Raw genomic sequence first — 20,481 nt, forward strand, 5'->3', positions numbered from 1 at the left:
TAGGAGCAGTGCCCCTACCTTTGGCAACGGAAACATTGGAGTGGGCCACGACGGGTATGCAACTTCTCCAGATGGGCGATGAAATCCCCGACTTTCATTCTTTTCGTAAAAAAATGTCCTCTTCTCTGCTTTCGAGTTTCCTGAGATATACGCAGAAGATGGGGAGAGGGCCTTTCCGGTTGATGAATTGGAGTACGTGAATCACGTCTTGCTGAAGTTGCCAGAATGCAGATTTGATATCCTCCTGGCCAATGTCAGATGGGAGTCCTTTAACTACGACACGGGTTGGAGGGATATAGGCGATGGTTGGGGTGTGGAAGTCGATAGCATGATCTTTAGCGTAGTTCTCCACTTCAACTTGGCCATTTTCGGAAGAGGGGGTAATGATCCTCCTCCCTGATGAAAATCCTCTTCAGGGTTCTTTTTCTTGATTTCCTCGATAACGGTCTTAGGATTGGCAGCGTTGATAAGCACGACCGGTTTTCTTTTCTTTTGGCTAGAGGCGCCGCTCAGCTTTTTGTGAAGGATCTTGTTTTCCTCTACCAAATGGGCGACCTTCTTGAGCAGGATCTCTGCCTCCTGGTGCTGCTGTAGTAATATTTTCTGGGTTATGCATGTGTCTGAACATGACTCTCTTCAGTAGTACCGCATCTCCTTTGGCGATTTCGTCGTAAGAAACTTTTTATCCTATTTCCTGCAGTTACGAATTTTTGTTTTAAGTCCTTCAAAAATTGCATATCATGACTTGTTAACAGTCTCACCTATTCCTGACCATGCGATGCCTAAATCCTTGTATGTGGCTTCGAGTGTTGGGTAGTCTTCCATCTCATCGTCGGAGTATGCTGATGTAAACGAGCAATGGCTTTGCGAGTCATCATTCTTCGTCATGTCTTGGCTGGAATTACTGCCGGCGTGAAGGGGAAGGGATGCCGCGGTCACGGGGGAACTCCCGTTGGCCCCAAGCAGGGCCTTTTGGTTGTTCTGCCCCTTCGAGATTTTTCGTTTCGCCATCTCAGTAGAGCATGTCTTCCTCAGATCAATCCTGTCCTGAGTGTGTGTGTCGACTTCAAATGAATGGTGAGTAGACACTGCTGAGCACAGACCTTCTTTATGTACAATAGAGCTTGAAAATCCAAGGTAATTGGGGCTCATTCCACCTCGGGTTACCCGGAAAATTCCTTCAAATTAATTTTTTACCCTTTTCTGATGACATAAGGAGTAGCCACTTTTACTTCCTTATAGAAAGAAAAGCAGTATTTTTGTCGTGAAAAATTATCACTGAAATTTCAACATAAATTTTGTTTTTAATTACCTCTAATTGAATTTGGGTTTTTTTCCACAAAGTCTGTATGTATTTACCCGAGAATATTGGTAGGCAACCAAACATATATTTTGACCGAATCCATTTCAATGAGTGTTGTCATAACGCTTGTATCTGTGTGCTTGTGAGCATATATATTTATAGACCGCAAACGTAACTGCACAGCATCAAATGTATCTGCGAACGGCGTGCCTCTATATTATTTAGCTATCATGCCTGTTTCCCATTGTAGAGATATGGGTGTGTAGAGATTGAATAAACACTAAAAAAATAACGATGTTCGATAACGATACAGTGAAAACAAGCCGTTCTGTGACTCACACAAGTTGGAAAGTCAAATCTCCATGCCGGCATGCCGTAGACACAACATTCTATTTTTGCGGAAGAAGTAGGAGTAGGTAATTACCTGAAGGAGTACGAATACTCGGGAGAGTGTGGATACATCACCGCAAATCTATAAATTTTAAATTTGTAAGGCTCTTCAACAAAATTGTTTCAAAGAAATGCTAATGATTTTCATGGAAAATAATTAAAATTTAAGTAAGAATATGTTTAAGTTTGAACACAAAATAAAATGTTGCAAAAGTTTTTATTTCTTTCGCCATCTTTTAACTCAAGAAAAACTTAAATGGCATCAGTTTATTTATTAACGAATTTGTTTGTTTACGTTTGCTCTTCATGGTTGCTCGGCTCGTTTGTAGACAACAAGCAGCCCTGTAAAGAGAGCTGTGAAAATCATACTGCACTAATAACATTTAAAAATTAAAACTAAATGTTTTTTTGATTTACCTTTGTCCTACAATAATTTACATTGTTTTAAAATATAAATAAAAGTGTTCAAATGCTAACAAGCCTCCGTTTGGTCTTGTAGCCCTTCACTGCACTATCATATTTGATGCATAATTTGTTTTCTCAGTATTTTGTCTTTTTCTAAATGCTGTGTTAAATTAGGAACATGAATGCATGCCTAAAAATCATTATTTGAACCACATTAAGTGTAGTTGACATCGATAGTCAGTTAATTCTTCCTGTTGCACATGTTGACACATTTACAAATATTTTAGCATTTAGAGTCTTACCTCTTTAATGGTTTCATAAACTGCTTATATGATTACATATCATAAACCTCTTCGATGAAATATATTACTTACTTTATAAATGCAGTGAGTGATTTCAATTTCAGGTATCGAAAATGTGATAACATCCCTTCTTTAGAAAATGCTTTAAAAAAAAAAATCCTACCCAAAAGAAACTAGACAATCACAATCTGACACTTTTTTGTTTATTTTGGGGAAAAAAAGTAATTTTATTTTTTATCCATTACTTATAATTGGCATCTTATTAGTTTAAATAATGTTTTATTATTATGTTTGCAGAATAGTGAAAAAACAAAGAAGTTATACGAACAAAAATTTTAATCTTATCGCTATCAATATTCTGCACGTATAATATCATAAAAAGTATGCAAGTATGCAATCAAAGTTTAGTTGCCGTGTGCCTTTTGACAAGAATTTCAATATTTTGTCTGATTTGATGGTACCGAATGGAATTTTTTTTTTTGTATCATTAACCAAATTAGTATTGCTTGCTTGATCTTTCAAATTGTCATCGGTACTTAACTGTAGATTTTCCTCTTTGGTACAATGTGGCATTGAGCAATGACAGCCTTCACCAATTGAGGTGAAAGTTGATACCGGCTTTGATCAAGGCAGTCAAAGGCTGTAAAGGTGATAGAACCATCTTGCCTGAAGCTAGTACTGCCTTTGACAGTCTTCAAGTTAGGTGGTCAAAGACGGTACCAGCTTCAAGCTGAAGGCAGTACCGGCTAGCAGCAAGACGGCTGAAGGCAGTACCGGCTAGCAGCAAGACGGCTGAAGGCGGTACCCGGCTAGCAGCAAGACGGCTGAAGGCGGTACCGGCTTGCAGCAAGACGGCTGAAGGCGGTACCGGCTTGCAGCAAGACGGCTGAAGGCGGTACCGGCTTTTTTCTAAGGTGGCAGAAGCCGGTCATTTTTACTAGGGTGTGTAGGACATGGGCGCCACCGCCCAGCAAAAGTGGATTCCGGGGGACAGTGCCCAGGACCAGCCGCGCCGCCGCCGGTGGACGGTGGTGCTGCAGGCCTGGTCCAAGCTGAAAAAGGCACGGACACCAAAGACGGTCAAATGAGAACAATAAGGGTCATTCCATGTCAAGTGATCCAAAATTTGGGAAATTTTTTCCCTCACCCTTTTTTTTTAAATTTGGCTCATCGATTGTACCCTTTGAGGTAATCAAAAGTCCAAATTTTTAGATTTTTATCTCTATTATTTTTTTATTAATGACACTTTGATTTTTCGAAAAACCCGCTTTTTTTCATGGATGCTTGAACATAAAATGGACGATAACTCAGCACCAAATATAGATAGAAAGATTTGGTAAAAAGCATTTTAAAGTACATTAGTTGCTGTTTAATGGGATATGCAACATGAGTAATTTCAAAAAAAATTTAATTTTTAAAAAATGAAATTTAAATTTAAATTTCTCAAAAAAGGTATAATGAATTTTTTTAAAAAAATTCTCAAAAATTTGTGTGTATTTTATCTTCATTTGTGCAAAGTTTCAAGTTGGGATCTCAATAAGATCATATTTTTATGAATTTTTAAATAAAATTTGACTTATGAAATAATGACATTTTTCAGATTCTAACTAGTTAAATATGGGGTTCTCTCACTGGGGATGGTCTAGTAAGTAGTAATTGATCATAACTATGCTTGAAATGAGCTGACGTGAATTTGTAAATTGGCAAGCACCCCCCCCCCCCCCGCACTACCACTTTTATTTATTTATTTTTTTTTTATTTCAAAACTATTTTCAAAATGTAAAAAATAAATAAATGAATAAAAAACCAAAATGAATAGTAAACTTATTAAAAATTGGTAAATATTCTTCTTTAAAGTAAGAAAAAGACCCCTTCCCCCGGGCCACCACTTTTATTATTTTTTCCAAAACTATTTTTAAAATGTAAAAAAATAAATAAATAAATAGAATAAAACAAAATGAATAGAAAACATATTAAAAGTTGGTAAATGTTCTTCTTTAAAGCAAGACAAAGTACATTACCCCCCCCCCCCCTCACATTCACTCACACATACGATTAACACTATACTAGTATCACACTTCACCTGATGCTTTTTTTTTTTTTTCAGACCAAGTGTTTCTTTTTCAATCCGAACTTCACAAAGTGTACTTGATTATTTCACTATCTGATAAGGAAAGTTATGATTCATTTCGTCCCTTACCTCTGCACCAACTTTCAAATTTGGATGGAGGAAAGAAAGTTTTCCCCAAGATCACAGCAAAGTAGGAGTGTTTCCCCCCGTGTTGTTTCATTCTTTTTACACCAAACTAAAAATAAATCTAAGTATCAGGTCATATGTCTGTCCACATAAAAGTAACTGTCTTTCAACAACATTTGGAGTGCAGCTGTTTTTTCTTTTCTTTAATGCTAGTTTTCTTTTAATTTCACTTGTAAACGAGAGCAATGCAGCGAGATCTATTTATACATATATTAAAAGCAGTTATATATCAAACAAATTTTGCTAATTTGAGCATAACCTTCCATGTTGTTATGTTTCATTCCAGATTGCCCCCCCCCCCTCCCCCTACCGTCTCACTTTCCGAAAGAAAAAAAAGCTGCAAATGAGTGGTTCTCTTCAGTTTTTCTGACTTTTATTTTTTATGACCCCCCCCCCCCTTTTATAAGCTTTAGTCACTACTGATGTTTAGCAGCGTGCGTCCCAGTTTATTATGGTTATAACTCTTACGTGCCGGCTTTTTTTTTTAAATACAGTTTTGAAAAAAAAAAAGATAAAAAGTGGTTGTGTGGCGGAGGGGGGAGGGTACTAATCTACAAAGTCATGTCAGTTCATTTCAAGCATAGTCATGATCAATTACTACTTACTAGACCATCCACAGTAAAAGAACCCTATATTTAACTAGTTAGAATCTGAAAAATATCATTATTTCATAAGTCAAATTTTATTTAAAAATTCATAAAAATATGATCCCATTGAGATCCCAACTTGAAACTTTGCACAAATAAAGATAAAATACACACAAATTTTTGAGAATTTAAAAAAAAAATCATTATACCTTTTCTGAGAAATATAAATTTAAAAAATTTAAATTTCATTTTTTTAAAATTAATTTTTTTTTGAAGTTAGTCATGTTGCATATCCATTAAACAGCAACTAATGTACTTTAAAATGCTTTTTACCAAATCTTTCTATCTATATTTGGTGCTGAGTTATCGTCCATTTTATGTTCAAGCATCCATGAAAAAAAGCGGGTTTTTCGAAAAATCAAAGTGTCATAAATAAAAAAATAATAGAGATTAAAATCTAAAAATTTGGACTTTTGATTACCTCAAAGGGTACAATCGATGAGCCAAATTTCAAAGAAATACAAAAAGGTGAGGGAAAAAACTTTGGATCACTTGACATGGAATGACCCATAAGCAATCGTGATTGCTCCAAAAAAAAAAAAAAAAAAAAAAAACTAATGCAACGCAACTGAATTGCGTATACTTGAAGAAGAAATGATGGAGATTGGGTGCGTAATGTAGAAGCTGGTTGTGATAAACTTCCTTGCCAGTCAGCCACAGCCAATTCAGTCTCATTTCAGCAGCCTGCACATTACAGCAAAACATTATGGTGCTGTATTTTAATCGGGGAGGTTTTTTTTTTTTTTTGAGCTAATGGGGGCACCGCGGTACCCCTGGTGACCCTCGTGCGCAAGCTTCTGGTAAAAAGTATGTATGTATCGCTTGAGCAAGTCGGACACTTCTCAGGGTGCTGGGTAAATTCAAAAGAGTGTTGGCACGAAAGCGCAAATTCAAAAGATCCGATAAAATATAAATGTTTTTTTAATTCTAAAAACTTTATCTAAGAAAGCTTGGTTAATACTGAAAAGTAAAAAATAAAATTAGTACATGATTTACTGGTTACAATACTCAACACGTATAGTTAATCCTAAAATCTTCATATTAAGGTTAACTCTGAAGCTGCCAATGAAAAAATTAAAATTAAAAATTGAGCCAAGAAACGTAGGTATAGTTAAAACTATTCGTACAAAGCTGTATACCACCGCATTTTTTTGTAAAATTTGCTCCAGACGTACATGTACCCGACCTCTCTCCGCAATATAGTGCAATATTTTTGCTTAAATTTTTAAGGTGAAATTTAAGATTTATTGGGGATTTCTTTCAGAGTTATACTATTTCAATTTTTATTAACTTTAAAATTAAGATGAGGTTTCACCCACCAGATGGATATCACCCGGGGGGGGGGGAGGCGCTTCCTCTCAAGAAAAGGTGTTTGACTTAGTGAAAATTTTTTTTTTCTCTCTCAAAACTCTTTCCCTCACTCTTCTCTGTGCTTTCAAAAATTGAAAGCACAGGATTTGATCAGCATCTGTTTGTTAAACATTAAAGGGGAGCAAATTAATCCTTTTCAAGTTGTTTAAAAATGGGACGTTTTAGTAATCTCACTTCAGAAATCGCACCTATTGAATAAATTTGATTTTCAAATTGAATTTCCAACAATGTATGCATCTTACGTTTACATTAAAATACAAAGCGAAAATTTCATAAAAAGGAATTCATATTTCAGTCTCTTATTAGGAGTTTTTCCCCCTTCCCATGAGGGGGGTGATTTGAAAATTAAAAAAAAAAAAAAAAAAAAATAAGTAAATAAAAAAAGTCGGAGCCGGATTCCGACGTTTTGAAATCCTGGAGTCAGTGTCGGAGTCAACCATTTTCCTTTCGACTCCGCAGCCCTGGTTATATGTTGCCACGAGTAGGGTTCGTTTATTTGTTACTTGGAAATTTATATTTCTAATGACGAAGAAGCAACTTACTTAGTAATAGTAGACGTTTTATAAGTAATATTGTTCACACAGAAGTTTTACGTATAAACTGAGTTTTAATGCTTTATTTCATATTGGAAGATTTCGAAAATTGGATAATTGGCGATTTTTATCCATGGGCGCCAAATTTTTTGTTTCCAATGCCAGCGCGAAATATGTTTTTCCTTTGCCTACATAAACAAAGAGCTGGGAAATATCTATTTGAATAGGGTTAGCACAAAACAACATGGTATCCAAAATAAAATTATTCAAGTCAAGTATTTGACGACCACACCTATTTCTCAACGGGGTTGTTTCCTTCAGTCAAGAATACTACTTTTAGTCACTAAAATTGATAGAATAAGCAAAAAAAAAAAAAAAAAAGTGGAACCAGAAAAAACTTTTACTTTCCCAACAGTTATTTTTAATTAATTTTTTAAAATGTCTTTGGAATTAAGGTGTGATCTTTATGACGTTACAAGTGATGTACTTTGGTGCGCTACTCCATTGCCGCGCTAAATGTTTACGCTTTGCTGTCAACCGCGTTTCCAAGTTATGGTAATCTGCGCTGCGCGCTAATGGCATCAGTGAATGAATGGCATTTCATCGCTTTTGGTGCCATGTACAGAAGCGTAAAAAATGAATTTCAATCTGTGCACCAATTAAAATAATTGTTAAAAAATATTAAAAATTTTCGAATTATTTAAAAAATGGTTAAAACCTATATTTTTAAGCATGCTCTTTCAGAAACAAATACTTTTAAAATTTCGGAAACGACCCCGTTACCGAAATATCCCCTTTCATCAACTTATTTTAAGATTAATTGGAAAAGCGAAATTGGAATGAATTATTATTGCTTGGTATTGTGTGTACATAAAAAATTGTATACTTCCAGATATGCAGTAAATATGAGTAAGAGTAGAAATAAAAATGTTGGAAATAGTTAAATTCATACAAGTTTTCTCAAATATTCATTTATGAATATGGTCGAATTTCGATCACTGGGCGAACACTAGTTGTTATAAATATTGTGGAAACCCATTCCCGAGTTTTTCTTCTCCAAAACCATTTGAGTGCTTTCATTTTAAATAATGAAACTTTCCATTTCCAGCCTGATATTTTTATTTGTTTGAAATACGAGCGTTTGCGGTCTCAGTAGAAATACTTTTAACGCTTTTGGCTAATGTGGTACCTTTTAGTGATACAGGAGTGACTCTCGCCAAGGGTGCAACATAAAGAGGGGTCGTAATTTGCCAACATTATTTCGAAAAAATATCATGATTTTAAATTTAATTACTATAATTATTTTTTCGAAGAAATTTTAGTTACAATAGAGCTAGAAGGATAAAATAGGCAATCCTTAATCCCCCCCCCTCAGAAAAAGAAAAATTTTGCGTGCATGGCGCATTTCCTTGGTCTTCTTAATACTTCTACACTGGATTATCTCCCCTTCTCTCGCCTAAAACATTCAAGATAGTATTAAATTTTGGCTTTAATTTATAAATGTTCCGAGTGAGAGTTTCGAAAACTCCTTCTCTAATATTATAAAAGGTATATTTAAGGCTAAAAAAACATTTTTGGCGCTTCAATTTCGAAAAGTTTCCAGAGAGGACCTTGAATCTCTCCTCCCTCTAAACATCACCTGAAATCGCCTAAAACTGCTCGTCTAAAATAGTCGAAGATGATCTACGACAGCGTTTTTTTAGAAATTCAATTGCAAAATTTGCCGGGGGAGGAAACCCGAACCTCTCATTCTCCAAGACCTACATTATCAAACATCGTCTAAAACTTCGTTTTTACAACTACAATTTCGAGACTTTTCTAAGGGAGAAATCTCGAAACTCCCCTACATACGTGAATATTTTATTTACAAATGTTTCGTAATAAATTGCTACATGTTATTTTCATTGATGAATTTCCATGAAATGGTGTGGGGGAGGGCGCCATCCTTAGAGTTCACCGGCGACGCTACAGAATCCATAGGCACGCCACACTGTAAAAAAATTCCGGAAACGTTTCTGAGTATATCGTGCAGCTGTGGTTCATGAAAGTTTCAAAAACGTTTCTGAGTATTTCGGAATCCTCTTTCTGTAATGTCCAGAAACGTGTCTGAGTATTTCGGAATCCTCTTTCTGTAATGTCCAGAAACGTGTCTGAGTATTTCGGAATCCTCTTTCTGTAATTTTCAGAAACGTTTCTGAGTATTTCGGAATCCTCTTTCCGTAATTTCCAGAAATGTTTCTGAGTATTCTGTGCAGCTGTGGTTCATGAAAGTTTCGAAAACGTTTCCGAGTATTTCGGAATTCTCCAAACAATTTTCAAAAACGTTTCCGAGAATTTCGGAATCCTTTTTCCGTGATTTTTTCTAAAACATAATTCTTTATTATAGTATTGCATACCATATCAGTTTCAATTCTTTCATATCTAAGAGCAATAATACAAGCAATTTTAGAATTATTCGTGGATTTTTTTTTTTTTTGGAATTTCTAATGACAAATAGCATGGTTAACAGCATAACATATGCACAGTTATAAATTTTTGAAAAATTATGAAATAATCTAGTAGTTTCATTCCTAATCACAAAATCGTCGGGGAATTGGAGTGGGGGTACCTTCTGAAAAGTGGGGATTGTTTGTTAAACAATCTTAAACTTCAGTTTTTCTCTCAATATTTTCAAGACAAAACTATCAACATATTGTATTTTTAATGCAGAACTTAAAAACATATCTTGTATCAAACTTGATAGCTTTTATCTTCGGATAAAATTTGACAGGACTTACCTACCCTTCGCGTTCCGGAATTCGTTCACCTCAAGTCAATTTCTCTGACGAACAAAGTGTACCGAAAAGTACCAACAGAGAAATTGATGAATTTAAATATGACACCAAGTCCCCCTGCTGGAACCATTCGGGTTGATTCTCCTGTTCTTGCCCTTTTCCAGCTCATCACAAATATAAATACTTATTCAAAATAGGTTACTGATTTTATTTTATTGTGTGCGCAAAATGCATTATATATTTTATTTATTAAAACATTGAACTCTATTACATGATTATTCCATTTCATATATACGAGAATAACCCCTCCCCCACCATAAAAGTGATGGTGCACCCATAAAATGCTATGAAGCGCCCACCCCCCCTTGAAAAAGCAACATCATATACATTATAAATCAAAGTATCACATACATTATAAATCAAAGTATCATATAAATTATAAGTCAAATACTTTAATATGGTGTAAAAATACAAAATTATTTTATTAAGTCTTTTTTTTTCTTTTTTTTTTTTGCTTTTGGTAAAATTGATGCTCGTAAAACGAAAAAAATGAAGACACTTTTAAATACATATATGTATCTATTTGTTAAATAAATTAATACACATTTAACTAATTTAAAGCGTTTCGCTAATGCAAATATTTAAAGAGATATCGTCATTTAGATAATACTGAAGCACTATGTTCCTAATTACAAGAGATAGTTTTTTTTTTTTTTACTTCATACAATCTAGCTACACTGTTTACAAGAGAATGAAAACATGCAACCTTAAAGACGAACTATCAAACCTGACAATTTGCATATTATAACATTTAATTCATAATGCTTGATACATAGCCAAATATTAACTGAGATTGACACATAAAAACAAAGTACACAATAACACATATTTAAATTTTTTTATAATCTTCAATTCATAAATTTTACAGAATAAAACTAGACACACTTGCACTTTAAATATGTGTTCTATGTAATGTAAAATATTTTCAAATTGCAATAGTTCACAACGAAAAAATAATACTGAAGAAAATAGTTTTTTTTTAACGAGATTTATATGAACTAAATCTCTTTAAAGTAATAGAGTTGCAAAGCGACTTACCTATTCGTCGGTGGTGGTCTTTTGCAGGCTTTGGTCACCAAAAAGGTGATTTTTATGACAGAATAAAATTCTGCCAACAAAAATTACCCATTTGGTAGAAAGAAGAAAAGTATCCAAGAAAAAAGTAAATTACCTACACAAGTTATGCGACGCAATGAATTTACATGGCGTCCTCTCGGTAGTGATTTGGTTTTCAATTTCAGTTTGTATTCCTTCCGCGAGCATGCGTCGAGAATTTGCACTTCGTACTTAAAAATAAGTGACATAGCTTCAAATTCAATCTTATGACGATACATATGCAAGAAAATATAAGACTTTAGAATTATCTTCAGTGAATTCATGCGAGGAACAAAACTTCTACTAATCCCCTTGTACGAACGATGGAAAGAGCAGCACGGGTTTTCGAACAACTTTATTGGAAAAACAAAACATCTACACTGAAGGTTACATCAATGTTGCTAGTTACGCGCGTGCGCAATGTTGCGTCGTTGCGCACTCTGGTGGTGGGTTGAATGAATTTAGGGCTGAACATGCCGCCCACCTTGAAATATTATTTCAACATATGCAAACAATGTGGATTAAAAGTATGCTTTAATTAGTGTTTAGATAGGTAAGAGACATAATTTTGTGATGTTTCTCTTGAATACACCATCTGATGTTTTCACAGTGACTACCCTAACCATATTGTCACTGCCAGGGTGTAACTGAGTCACTCGGCACATTTTCCATTTAGTAGGAGGCAAATTGTCTTCTTTCAAAAGACACAGATCATTTATTTGAAGATTTTGTTTTTTGGTAATAACCATTTTGGCCTCTGTTGTAATCTACATAAATATTCCTTATGCCATCGTTTCCAGAATTGTTGAACCATTTTCTGAATAATTTGCCACCTGGTTAAATGCGAAATGTTGGAGTCAATATAACTTGGTTCAGGAATACTTACTAATGGTCTACCAATAATGAAATGACCAGGCGTTAATGCTGACAGGTCATTGGGATCACTAGACAAAGCTGTTAATGGTCTAGAATTAAGACAAGCTTCAATTTGGGTTAAAAGTGTTTCAAATTCTTCATAGGTTAGTTTTATATCCCCAACAACACGTTTTAAATGAAATTTTGTAGATTTTATGCCTGCCTCCCAGAGACCACCCATGTGTGGAGCCCCTGGAACATTTAAAAGCCAATTAATACCCTTTTCAGATAAAAAATTATTAACATTTTCATTGTAACTCTTAGTCTTAGCGAGCTTTTCAAATTCCATGAGTTTACGTTTTGCGCCAACAAAGTTAGAACCACATATATATGTCACTGCATTTCCCTCTGCGAGAAATAAAACGTTTCAGAGCTGCAATGAACGCGTCTGCTGAAAGATCAGTAACTAACTCTAAGTGAATAGCTCTAGTGATAAAACAAACAAAAAGAGCAATGTATGTCTTGAATGTTTTAGAGCCTCGTCCTTTAGCTGCTTTGATTTGGAACGGGCCTGCATAATCTACTCCACAACGAGAAAATGTAGGAGCAGGAGAAATGCGTGTGGGTGGCAAATCACTCATCATTTGATTGGTTACAGTTGCTCGAATTCTGCAACATTTAACACACTTTCTTATAAAATGCCTAATGATATCCTTAGCACCAATAATCCAGAACTGTTCTTGAATACATGATAGTAAAAGTTGTGTACCAGCATGCAATAGATTTAGATGATAGTGTTTAATAATGAGATCAGTTAAAATATGTTTCTTTGGAAGTAAGATGGGATGTTTTTGGCTGTATGCGACGTTTGCATGTCGCAAGCGGCCGCCCACCCTCAAAATTCCTGAAGCATCGAGATAAGGATTGAGAGCTAAAATTTTGCTTCTACAAGATAAAGTTTGATTTTTGTTAAGTGCATTGATCTCATTAATAAACTCTGAATTTTGTACAAGTTTAATTAAAACACACATAGCATTATTAATTTCTATTGTCTTTAAAAATCCAGAAATCTTATTACGTGAATTTTTACAGTTGTGAATGAATCTTAAGCAAAGAGCTACAACACGTTTAAGGGTAGAAAGGGATGAATAACGGTTAAACAAAGTATTAACTTCTGATGTATTATTGATTGCAGTTGTTGATTGTATCGTATGCAAACGTTCCTCTGGCACAGGCTCTAGGATTGGAGGTGTTGGTGCACTTACCTGTAGAGGCATAGGTTCATGTAAAAAACTTGGTCCTGTAAACCATGATGAACTCAGTAGCGCTGATGATGACATGCCACGGCTGGCGTGATCAGCTGGGTTTAATTCACTACTTACGAAGAACCACTGGGTCGGTGATGAGAGATTTTGGATTTTAGCCACCCTGTTGGCTACAAAGGTTTTCCACTTGCTTGAGTGAGATGCTAACCAAGAAAGAACAATATTAGAGTCTGTATAGAACTGCGTATGTGCTATGTTGGTATTCAATGCTTTGCAGGTAAAATCCATTAATTTTGTGAGTAATAGAGCACCGCAAAGTTCCAACCTTGGAATGGAAACGGTTTTGAGTGGAGCTACTCTGGTTTTTGATATTACGAGCTGCACATTTGTTTTTTCATTCTCTTCAGTAGAACAGGAGTAAATAACTGCTGCGTACGCCTTTTCCGATGCATCACTGAAGCCGAATAATTTGAGTTCATTGCTATCACCAGTCGACAAAAATCTTGGAATTTTGACATATTTTACAGACATCGTGTCTTCTGCAAGTTCTGTCCATTCGCGTGCGATGTCTGGGGGAACGTTTTCATCCCATTGCACTTGATATTTCCACATTTTTTGCATCATGATTTTAGATTTGATTGTGATGGGTGACAACCATCCAAGAGGGTCAAATGTTCTGGCGATGGTTGAAAGAAGTGTTCGTTTTGTCAAAGTACTTTCTAGAGGTGTGGTGTTTACTTTGAACCGGAATGTGTCTGATGCTGGATGCCACAGGACACCTAATGTTTTGACAGTCTCATCACTATCTATGTTCAACGCGGTCTTTGAACAACGTAAATCTGAATCAATCGAATTTATGAGCTCTTCACTGTTGGATGCCCATTTTCGTAGAATGAAGCCTGCACTTGATAGCATGTGCATCAATTGTTTCTGCAATTCAATAGCTTCTGAGATTGACTTGGCTCCAGACATTAAATCGTCAACGTAGAAGTCCATGATGGCTACTTTGGAGGCCATTGGAAATCGATCTGCTTCTTCCACTGCCAATTGTTGTAGACATCTAACAGCAAGGTACGGTGCTGAAGCTGTGCCGTATGCTATTCTTGTTAGACGAAAATCTTGAATTGGCTCCAACGATGAATTGCGCCAGACTATTCTCTGAAAGTCTGCGTCTTGTAGGATAATTTGTCTGTACATTTTTTCTATGTCTGCAGTCATCGCTATCTTGTAAGTTCGAAAGCGAAGAAGTAATGTAGTGAGATCACTTTGTAGCTGTGGTCCCACCATTAAATTGTCATTAAGAGATATACCGCTGGATGATTTTGCAGAACCATCAAAAACAACCCGAAATTTATCTCCGGTTTTATTGGGAACTGAGTGGTGAGGGAGATAAAAGCTGGAAGTTGCCGGAATATCAATTTCGTTGTCTGGAATTAGTTCCATATGTTTTAAGTCCTGATAATCTTGCATGAATTTGTGGTAATGTTTTGAGAGGGATTGATTTTTAACAAACCTACGTTCTATTTGTTGTAGCCTATGCACGGCTATGTCTCGAGATGATCCGAGTTCATCGATTGTTTCACGGAACGGTAGTTTCACCACAAATCTGCCAGTAGAATCACGGGAGAATGTTTGTTTAAAATGGTTCTCACATGCGGCTTCCTCTTCCGTATAAGGATTTGTTTCTGAAATTTCTTCCAATTTCCAGAACTTGTCTAGCTCATACTCAATGGCATTATACTCGAAACTTGCATGATTGGAAATTACAGTTTGTGATTTGGAATTTGACTTGCTTTCAGTTTTTCCTAGAATCACCCATCCGAAAATGGATTCTAGAGCGACTAATGATTGTCCTGGGACTTTTGTCTGTCCGCTAAGCATTATTTCATTAAATACATCTGCACCCAGCAGTATGTCTATAGGGCCCGGTTGATGGCAATTTTTGTCTGCCAGTTGTAAGTGTTTGAAATTACTTAAGACGGATGCATCCACTTGATATTGGGGAAGGTCACAAGTTATTTTAGGTATAATGAACGCTTCTGCTGTGATAGTAGCATTTTTGTAAAATAGTGATGTGATTTGTATTTGAACTGAACCTGTAACTTTGCCCACTTTCTGCGAACTCAAGCCATCTACGCTTATGTTTATTCGATTGCGTTTTAATCCCAGAAAATTTACACAACTTTCCCGGATAAATGTGCCCTGACTAGCAGAATCGATCAGCAGCCTGAAAGTGTGTGAAATGCCATTGATGTCTTTGACATAAACAACTGCAGTAGGTAATAGCACGCATTGTGTGTTTGGAACAACTGTGCTATTGCTACTACTAATTGAAAGCATTTCATTTTCTGTTTGTGATTGAGATTTTGTTTCATTTGTGTTTTTTGCGCACAATAATGTGTTATGTGGCTGAGAACAATTTTTGCAATTTCCCGCTCGACATTTTTCAATTCGATGAGTTTTATTTGATTTCAGACAATTAGCGCATAAGTTATTTCTTTTCACTACGTTCCATTTTTCCTTCAAGGGCAGCTCCAAAAAAGTGTTGCACTTAAATAATCCGAAATGAGACTCACTTTTACAGAAAACGCATATGTTAGCAACCACTTGAGCTGAATGAACTGATTTATGGGTTTTCTGACTTCGAAAAAATCCCCCGCTCTCAAAGTTTGCATTGGATTTCTCCTTTCTGGCCTCCCTTAACGCTAAAGACGCTAAAGCATCTGCTCTGCTTAGTGTGAAAGATTTGAACTCATCGAATGAAGGAATTTTTTTCGCATGTTCTAGCGTCCAAACGCGAAGTGTTTCTGAATCTAGTTTTCCTTTTAATAGGAAAATAATAATTGTATCCCAATGCTCTACAGGCTGTTTTAGGATTTTTAATGTATCTATGCATTGTGATGTAGTGTCAATTAATTTCCGTAACCCTGAGGCTGATTCTTGTTTTAATATAGGTTGAGAAATTAATTTGTTTAAAGCTGCATTTATGATTTCTGATTCGTTTTCATAACGATCAGTAAGCGCCTTCCATGCCCTTTCATAATTTTCATTTGAAATTTGAATCGATTGTAACAAGGTAGCTGCTTCACCCTTAACAGAAAGTTTAAGATACTGTAATTTTTGACAGTTACTTAATGATTGATTGTTTCCTACACTTGCTAAAAATAAATCACGAAATGAAATCCAATCAAGATAATTAGAAGTAAACACCGGTAACTCTACACGCGGAAGTTTGAGGCTATTGACATCTGAATTTACTGTGTTTTGAGATGTATTTAAATTAATGTCGTTAACAGTGTTATCGTTCACACATTTCTTTTGTTCATTTTTTAAAGTGATTTTTAACTCATCTAATTTTGAAAGCAATTCATGCATTTCTTGTTCATATTTATCAAATTCTGTGTCTAAACAAGTTGTTAGAATTTCATCATTTAAAGTATTTATCTCACTATCTAAAGAAATAGCACTATTTTCGAATACTTCTATATCAGGCAGAGAAATGCCCTTGACTTGCGAATTCTTTACTTGGGTAGTTAATCTAGTTAGCTTACCTTTTGTTATTTTTTTCCTCTTTAAAAGGGGCTCCATGTTAAGGACGTGACCTTCCTCAATGAGTGCGATGCTTATTTCGTCTTTTGCTTTACTCGTTCAAGAGTGATGAATATGAACTGCTTGTTTTATAACAGTTTGCACGTTGACTGCTACACATCATCCTAAACTTGATTGACTATTGCTCCGGCTCGACGGACCATGTACGAACGATGGAAAGAGCAGCACGGGTTTTTGAACAACTTTATTGGAAAAACAAAACATCTACACTTAAGGTTACATCAATGTTGCTAGTTACGCGCGTGCGCAATGTTGCGTCGTTGCGCACTCTGGTGGTGGGTTGAATGAATTTAGGGCTGAACACCCCTTGATGAGTGTTACTTCGCATGTACATGAGTCAGCACTTGTTTTCATTGCGTGCTTTCGAAAGTTTCAGTTTAGATTTGCTGCTGGACTATAAAATTGTGAGCTGCGCATGCGTCGACTCTTACTTTCTTGCTATACGGGAAACGTTTTTGATTATAGCAGAAAACTGCGGAGGGCGTACGAATCTGTGTATTACGGAAAACTTTTTTATATATTCAGAGAGTTTTCCGAGATTTTTTACAGTGCACTGAGCACTTTAAATTTTCTCATGAGCATCTTTATTTGTCTTTCATGAAACCATAATATTCCTTAATATTTTTACTAAGTGTTAAAATGTTATGAACTTCATTCGTGCAAACAGGGGGTGAAAATAAATTTGAACGGTGTCAAAAAGAGTTCCCATTCAAATTTAGAACCTGAATTGATTGCGCGAAACATAGCCGTGCAGCGCCGTTTCATGAAAACATTTTTTTCAAGTCATAACATAAATGAAATGCATATACAAGAAGAAGAAATGATGAAAGCTGAGTGTGTCATGTAGAAGCTGAAGCTGGTTCGTAGAAGCAGCCTTGCCCGTCAGCCACAGCCACCTCATTTTCATTTCAGCCCCCTGCACATTACAACAAAACATTGTGGCTCTCCGAACTTTTAATCTCGTCTCTTTTTTTTTTTTTGAGCTAATGGCGGTACCACGGTGCCCCTGGTGACCCCCGTGCTCACGTCTCTGGGCCCCCTATTATCTTAATCGGGCCCTGCTAACAAACTCGTGCTTCTTTTAGGTTTGCACAAACTATATGACCAAAAGTATTGGGACGCTTTCAAAAATTGTCATTAAGGAATTCTCAAGAAATAAGAAAATGCTTTGTAAATTTGGTCACATAAGAGGTATGGTCCAGCTGTCATTTTCCAATAAAAGTCAGATCGCCTTTGCGTTATAGGGGATCAGTAACAAATTGAGGAAAACAAAAATGTTTTTTGATCATCATTCATCGTCAATTGCTTAGAATAAGCTGTAAATTTCAGAAATTAGTTAGCTTACTATGTACAATTATTTTACATAGCTGATATTCACGAACATAAAAGCATTTCTTTCAAAAATACGAATTTTATTTGAAGGTTTTTGGCTCATAACACGCTAAGTTTTACATCAAAGCTTACCAAACTTTCAGAAAACTTGACAGCATACAAGAGAAGTATAATACTAAAATTTGTAGTTAAAATGTTGAAAATTTGATAAAATATAGACATTTAAAGCAATTAATTTTTTACTGCACATGCTCGAAAGATAGCAGTTTATAACTTCCATAATAAAAACCCAACTAGATTCCTCAACTCATGATAAAATTCCAGTTGAATTCAAAAAGTTATCAGTGATCTAATGAGTCGAATTTCAGTAATTCTTGGATAGGCGACGTATCGTGAGGGATCGTTCGCAAGTTTGTAACGTTTGCTTGCAATCGTTCAGTGTAATTCGTGATAAAAACAAATTATTTGCGAACGATCCCTCACGATGCGTCGCCTATCCAAGAATTATTGAAATTCGGTTCATTAAGTTCTCTGGTAACTTTCTGATTTTTAAAAATATTCAACTGGAATTTAATCACGAGTTGAAGAATCTAGTAGGGTTTTAGATTATTGAAGTTATAAATTGCTATCTTTCGCGCATGCGCAGTTAAAAATTAATTGCTTTAAATGTCCATATTTTATCAAATTTTCAAAATTTTAATTTTAAAATTTTAGTATTGGTGAATTCCAGGAAAAAGGGGACATGACACTTGGAATTTTAAAAATTAATATTCTGCCACTTGCCATATACCATTCTCTTCAGAAATGAGTTTATTGAATCTTAACCTGTTTTTCCCAAATAGTTGGATGACTTTTAGAAAATCAAGTGCAAAATCAAGTTTTGTCTTTGTGTTTTTACAGAGCACAAAATCTCTTTTTTGTTACATACTGTAACTTCAATAAACTTGTTATCAGCATATAATATTTAGGTTAACTTTTATCTTTTGAATGTCTAATTAAACTTTTTGGTAAGTAATTTAAAATTCTTTTTTTTCAACCATGAAATAGGTCCATTACTAAGGTGACAATTTGATGCCCTTCCGTTAGCAAAATACTACATCTCAGTTAGTTCACCAAGAACCTATTGTGTATAGAAACTAATGTTTTTTTTAGGCAAAGCAGAATTATGTCCCTTGTCAAGGAGGCATAGTTAGAATTTTAATATAGATTTAATTTATATGGTTTTTAATGGTAACAGAAGGACAAAAAAATACGGTAACGGAAGGTTATTCGACTATAAGCTGGTACAGGGTAAAATTTAGAATGCTAATATAAAATAAACTATTATTTAAAGTTAGTAGTCTCATTTAAAACATATAAAGGGTGTCCCAAAATTAACGCAAGATTTGATTTTGTTGCCATTTGTGCAAAATAGTGTTGGCATCTCTGAAAAAAAAAAAAAAAAAACAATTGATAGCTGAGAGGTTAGGGTTTAAAAAAAATGGAGCGTTATACGATACAATAACGCGCTTTCATTATTGAACAATTGTTTCAAAAATAATGAAAGTTGAGGCTGGTCAAGCAGTTACTGTTATTGGCGCTCGGTATCGCAACACGGTAATGCACGGGTGGTTGTGGGCTTGTTGACATAGACCTTTGAATTCAAATAACCCCATAAGAAGAAATACATCGGAATATTCGCTTTAAAATAAATAAAATAAAAGTAGGTAAACTAAATTTAAAAAAACTAAAAATAAATAAATTAAAAACTAGTAAAAAAAATCTTAGCGATTTACATGCGGGTGTACCCTTCTGCATATGAAACTGCCGACGCCCATGGGCCAGATTCAGAATTTTTATGTAAACAGAGAAAAATATATCAGACTCTTTATTTTCTTCAAATTATTGATAACTTGTCACATTTCTACATGAGCAGTAATTTAAAACAAATAATTATTTCTCAGTAACAATGGAAAGACATTTTTTGAATAAAAAATAATCTTATAACGATAAATGCACACACGTACATACAACACAACACACAACAATGGCGCAACTAGAAAATAACTTTTCAGGTTAGGGGGAGGGAGGAAAAAAAAACTCATCTATAGAAAAAAAATCTCATCAATTTGATTGATTTGATTTACTCATCAAAACTCTCAATTTTGAAACTTGTAGTTTTAAAAACGCAATTTTAGTTGATGTTAGGGAAAGAACAGTACAGCTGACTCCGCGAATTTTTTTAGAAATTGAAGCCTTAAAACGCGGTCATACGCCATATTTATTGATGTTAGGGTAAAGGAT

General features: G+C 35.1%; 1 protein-coding gene across 1 annotated transcript; it reads right to left on the minus strand.

Moving 5' to 3' along the window:
• Positions 1 to 273: 273 nt before the first annotated feature.
• Positions 274 to 15,138, minus strand: LOC129218237 (uncharacterized). The gene is made up of 2 exons (XM_054852462.1): positions 13,258 to 15,138; positions 274 to 579 (listed from the first exon to the last, which is right to left on the minus strand). The coding sequence occupies exons 1-2, from the start codon at positions 15,136 to 15,138 to the stop codon at positions 274 to 276; spliced, it is 2,187 nt and encodes a 728-aa protein (XP_054708437.1).
• Positions 15,139 to 20,481: the final 5,343 nt, after the last annotated feature.

Source organism: Uloborus diversus, chromosome 3, assembly GCF_026930045.1.
Source record: "Uloborus diversus isolate 005 chromosome 3, Udiv.v.3.1, whole genome shotgun sequence".
Taxonomy (NCBI): Eukaryota; Metazoa; Arthropoda; class Arachnida; order Araneae; family Uloboridae; genus Uloborus; species Uloborus diversus.

What these genes read in the sequence shown, in the direction of transcription:
- LOC129218237 (XM_054852462.1), bottom strand. Translation starts at nt 15,138, where the DNA reads ATGCTTAGCGGACAGACAAAAGTCCCAGGACAATCATTAGTCGCTCTA. An exon ending in ATGAACCTATGCCTCTACAG is followed by an intron (nt 580 to 13,257) that starts GTAAGTGCACCA and finishes CAGCAGCACCAG; the next exon opens with GAGGCAGAGATCCTGCTCAA.